Source organism: Myotis lucifugus, unplaced genomic scaffold (genome assembly GCF_000147115.1).
Source record: "Myotis lucifugus unplaced genomic scaffold, Myoluc2.0 scaffold_138, whole genome shotgun sequence".
NCBI classification, from domain to species: domain Eukaryota; kingdom Metazoa; phylum Chordata; class Mammalia; order Chiroptera; family Vespertilionidae; genus Myotis; species Myotis lucifugus.
The window spans coordinates 1,006,267-1,011,267 of NW_005871186.1; the positions used below are offsets into that span (position 1 = coordinate 1,006,267).

The 5,001-nt window shown below is 48.9% G+C and overlaps 1 protein-coding gene across 1 annotated transcript; it reads left to right on the forward strand.

Annotated features, from left to right (window-relative positions):
• Nucleotides 1–3,245: 3,245 nt before the first annotated feature.
• On the forward strand, nt 3,246–4,995 carry ANAPC15 (anaphase promoting complex subunit 15). Its single transcript, XM_023758748.1, has 4 exons — nt 3,246–3,460; nt 3,748–3,877; nt 4,435–4,494; nt 4,785–4,995. Exons 1-4 carry the CDS (start codon nt 3,372–3,374, stop codon nt 4,974–4,976), a joined length of 471 nt encoding a protein of 156 aa, XP_023614516.1. The 5' UTR covers nt 3,246–3,371; the 3' UTR covers nt 4,977–4,995.
• The last annotated feature ends 6 nt before the right edge of the window (nt 4,996–5,001 follow it).

Consider the following 5,001-nt stretch of genomic DNA (forward strand, 5'->3'; position numbering starts at 1 on the left):
CCCAACACTGGGGATCAAGCCCACAACCTGGGCATGTGCCCTGACCGGGAATAGAACCCTGACCTCCTGGTTTATAGGTTGGTGCTTAACCACTAAGCCACACTGGCCAGGCCAAATTTTACTCTTTTTTAATATATATATTTTTTTATTGATTTCAGAGAGGAAGGGAGAGGGAGAGATAGAAACATCAATGATGAGAGAGAATCATTGATCGGCTGTCACGCTGGCCAGGCCAAATTTTACTCTTTTTTAATATATATATATTTTTTATTGATTTCAGAGAGGAAGGGAGAGGGACATCAATGATGAGAGAGAATCATTGATCGGCTGTCTCCTGCACACCCCCTACTGGGGATCAAGCCTGCAAGCTGAGCATGTGCCCTTGGCTGGACTCAAACCCAGGACCCTTCAGTCCACAGACCAACACTCTATCTACTGAGCCAAACCAGCTAGGGCCAAACTTTACTCTTTAATGAAAAACTTTATAACAAGCAGAGAAGGCTGGGCAGAGATTATGATGGCAGATGAAGAGGAAACAATTCAGGGGAAAAGTCATGTTAAAGGTCACATCTTGTTGGGGAAGGAGTGTATTTTTGAGTTACTAGCCCTGGAAGAGGCTAATAGACTGATGGGTGATGGAGCTTAATGGGAGTTGGGTATGAAAGACCTCTTGCTGGAAGACATGAGGATCTCTGAAAAGGATGGTGAGTCAGAGGTTACAAGTACAGAGACATCAGCAAAAAAGTGGAATAGAGGGTGAGGCTGACCACTAATCGAAAGGGCAGCTGAATTTCTCAGCAGCAGAGGAATTCAGCTGTGCCCAAGGCTGACTAGTCACTTAAGCCCTTGCATAATCTCAAATACAGAACTGGACAGGCAATCTTAACAAACAAGTGAGACCTCTGCCGGTCTGCAGTCTTGCTTCCCCATTGGACTGTGAGGTGTTTTGGGTAGGGACCATGTTCCTGGATTTATCTTCAGCTTCTTGCAGAGCCTGGATTATAGTAGGGACTCAAATATAGGGTATCCCAAAAAAATGTATACACACTTTGAATGATTATAAAGTGTTTATTAACATACAGTTCATTTTCAAAATTTAACAGAGTCTACAGAAATGAATATATTTGTTGTTGTTCAATGTGTTTTCAAACTGGTGACCATTCTGCCAATAATGTGAAGCAATGGAATCACAAACATCAAGGATCATTTCGTTCAGGACTTGTGCACCCTCAATTTGTCAACTGTTGCCAGTTTTGTACCGTAACTTATCTTTTATGTAGTCCCATAAAATAGTCCAGTGGATAAATTTTCTTTGTTCAGAGCTTAGTCTGGCTTCACCCATTATTTCAAATCAGTTAAACCTGAAAAGGAGTAAAAATTAAGTATCAGCTGTTAAAGTGTATACATTTTGTCCCCCCCCCCCCAAAATGTTTACACACTTTAATTATAAAGGCAGTGTTTGTACTTCAACTGCGTGTTCAAACTTCCAATAGCATTTTAGGGATGAATTTCTTTTGTTTTTGTTAGTTTCTTTATTTTTATTCATTTCAGAGAGTACGGGAGAGGGAGATAGAAACATCAATGATGAGAATCATTGACGGGCTGCCTCCTGCCTGCCCCCTACTGGGGAAGGAGCCCACAACCGCACCGCGGGCATGTGCCCCTGTCCCCAATGGAACCTGGGACCCTTCAGTCCACAGGTCGAGGCTCTATCCACTGAACCAAGCCAGCTTGAGCTGAATTTCCTGTTTAAAGCTTAGTCTGGCTGAAAAGAAAGAAACATAAGTTGAGCTATCAGCTGTTAAAGTGTGTATACATGTTTTTGGGACACTCTGCATTTTCGCGGAAGGCATACATAAATAAACGCATGCGCCAAACCGGAAACTGGGAGTCAGAGAGGACAGACAGAAACTGTGTAAAACCACCCAGCGATTCTGGGTTAGAAGCAGATTAATTTCCCTAGTACACAGCATAACAAACAGGCCCACCGCTACCGCAGCTGACACCTAGCCATTTTCCCGCACGGGTTGGCGTGCAAATACCGCCCGTAGGCGGAGGGGCGGGGTTACGTGGAGCCGTAGGCAAGGGCTACCGGAACCGGGCAGATTGGAGAGGCCGATTGGCTGAGTTTCAAGGCGGGGCCAACAGAGAAGGCGCAACAAATTTCCGTCTCCAACTACGCGACTAAAGTGTGTAACGTCACGTCCGGTCTGGTGGGCGGGAGCGGGAAACAAAAGGAGGCCTAGAACGCATGCGTTCGGTGTGTCCCAGGTTCTGGCGGGTTCTTCCGCCGAGGCGGAGTGAAGTGCTTCCGGGTCACTGCCGGCTGCCGCCTCCCGGCGCGGTAAGTACAGAAGCAGGACTGCGTCTGCAGTCTCTTTGCCGGTTCTTCCCTCCCCCAGAGAAACCCGCGCCCCTGACCCGCCTCCCCCAGAGATCCGTGTTTAGGCTACCCTTCAATATTAAAGAGCGCCAGCTCATTGGCCGCTTCCGCGAGACTAAGCCCCACCCCGTCACAGGTTCCGTCACTCATTGGTCTCGCGTCTTGTCACCAGCAGTTCTTCCAGTTAATTGGCCCTATTTAAGCCCCGCTCCTTTCGCCTTTAGCAACCCTAGAAGGGTAAATGCGTCTCCGAAACCCGCCCCTGCCTTATTCCTGTTGGTCAGCCTCACGGCCATTATCATAATAAGCAAAGAATGGGCGGTGGCTTTGCGGCGATGGTTTGGGTTTTCGGAACTTGGGTCTCTGTGCTGCTCAGTAATTCTGGGGCGTGATGGCTGGTACTGTTGTGCCGGTGACGTGGTCTGGGAAGCTCAGGTTCACGGAAGGGTAGGGCTGGCCCTGAATCGGCCAAATAAGTTAGGGCGAAAGCAGAACTAGACCTAGATCCTTTCTCCTGCTCATCGCTAGTAGCGGACCGGGCCTCTTTCCCGCCGGAGTCCGAAGCCTCAGGTCACTGTGTGACCCAGAGCCCCGTCGTTGCCTGTTGCTGAGCCTCCGTTTTCCTGTGAGCCAGAAGGTTTTAATTCATGTTCCCTGGGACCTTCTTGGTCAGCTCCCTCAGCTGCTTAATCCGAGCGGAATGTACTTGTTCTCTCACATGTTAGTTCGTTCAGCCTCCCATCTACTTATGTATACATGTACCCATGCCTTTAGAATGTCTTAGTGAACCATACTTGCACGCCTTACCCCCCCCTTCTCCGCCCCCCCCCCCCCAAATTTGGCTGTGGTCTATGAAAGGTGATTAGTGTCCTAAATTTCGGACACTGCGTAGATATGTATGGATAATCATAGAGGACAAAAAAATCGGTTTTAGTGTTTGAAGGAGATAGAGACAGTTTCGTGGAGCCCTGCTACCTCTACTTTTGTAATGCCAGTCTGCATTTTGGATTCCTGTCTCTACATTTGGCTTCCATTCCTTCCCTCTTTGAACAGCTTACAGTTTTACTTATCCATAAAGTAAATTACCTTACTTAACGATCAGAATACATGTGAGGGTGGTATATTGTTGTTATCCCCATTTTACAGATGAGGAAACAGGCTCAGAGAGGTTCAATGACTTGGCCGAAGTCAAACAGCTATTAAATGGTGGAGCCAGGACTCAAACCCACGTCTGTCTGACTCCCACAGAGAAGAGCTAGCTGCTTCTCTGCTCCCTTCCACTCCCCGCCACCGCCAAGTCAAACTGTAACCCAAATCAAAACCAACACATCTGAGCGCTGGATTCACCTGGCCTTTTCTCTCAGTCTAGGAGCCATGTCCACCTTGTTTCCCTCCCTCTTCCCCCGTGTGACTGAAACTCTGTGGTTTAATCTGGATCGGCCTTGTGTGGAAGAGACAGAGCTGCAGCAGCAAGAACAGCAGCATCAAGCCTGGGTGAGTGAGCACCTAGCACAGCGGTGAGCCTCAGTCGGGGATTCCCCCCTTCACTGGCCATGATCCAGCCTTTCTCTAGAGACCTGCCCTGGAGCAGCTTTTTGCTTTGAGCTGAGAATAATCAGGCTGGGAGCTGGGTTGTCATCTTTGCGTTACCCTAATTGTCCACAGGACCATGGGACCTCTGGGCCAGATTGGAGCCCAGGTTCTTCTCCAAAAAGCATAGGAAATAATAATTTTGACTATTTATTGAGGACCTAGCAGATGCCATGTTCTAGGCTGATAGTCTTTCACTTCACCCTCACCATAATATGAGAAAACCAAGGCCCAGAGAGTTTATGTAATTGGATCAAGTCCATAACTATTATGTAATTGGATCAAGTTGCAGATGACAGGAGAGAAAGGGATTGAATCTTCTGAGAATTGGAAGCTTCTCCTTCACACTTGGAGGTGGTTGGGGGGTGGGGGGGATCTTCTTGTGGGCAGAGTGGTCCAGTCTCATGCTCCTGACCTGCTTGGGCCCTGGCCCTGCTTTTTTGTGTCTCCTTTGGCCACAGCTCCAGAGCATCGCAGAGAAAGACAACAACCTGGTACCTATTGGCAAGCCGGCCTCAGAGGTGAGTGGGGCCCAGGTGGACTAAGGCTCTGCTCTAATTCTGAAGGTCCTGCCTCTGACTCCAGAGCAATTGTGATCCTCAGCTCTGGATGGAGGCCAGAAACGGGAGCTAGAGGGGGTGGGCTTTGGGCCCAGATCTAAGGTCCTGCCGAACATGCACCAGCCTGCTAGACTCAAGCAGGGTTGGGGAGTAGGGGTCATTTGTTGACTCCAGAGAGGCTCCAAGTAGGCTAGCCCTTAAACTGGTCCAAGAAGGCTGTAGAGTCTACAGGCTCTCCCCTGCCTCACCAGCACTATGATGATGAGGAAGAGGAGGATGAAGATGATGATGAGGATAGTGAAGAGGACTCAGAGGATGATGAGGACATGCAGGACATGGACGAGATGAATGACTACAATGAGTCACCTGATGATGGAGAGGTCAATGAGGTAGGCAGGGGTGTGGGATGGGCCTCTGCTCCTGGGCCCCTGCCCCTGACCTAATTGGTGGCCAAGGGGTACAGAAACC

Excerpts from the sequence above, each read along its gene's own strand:
- ANAPC15 (XM_023758748.1), top strand. The coding sequence starts at position 3,372 with ATGCCAGTCTGCATTTTGGATTCCTGTCTCTACATTTGGCTTCCATTC. Across the intron at positions 3,878-4,434 it reads AACAGCAGCATCAAGCCTGG|CTCCAGAGCATCGCAGAGAA; the intron begins GTGAGTGAGCAC and ends CTTTGGCCACAG. Across the intron at positions 4,495-4,784 it reads TTGGCAAGCCGGCCTCAGAG|CACTATGATGATGAGGAAGA; the intron begins GTGAGTGGGGCC and ends CTGCCTCACCAG.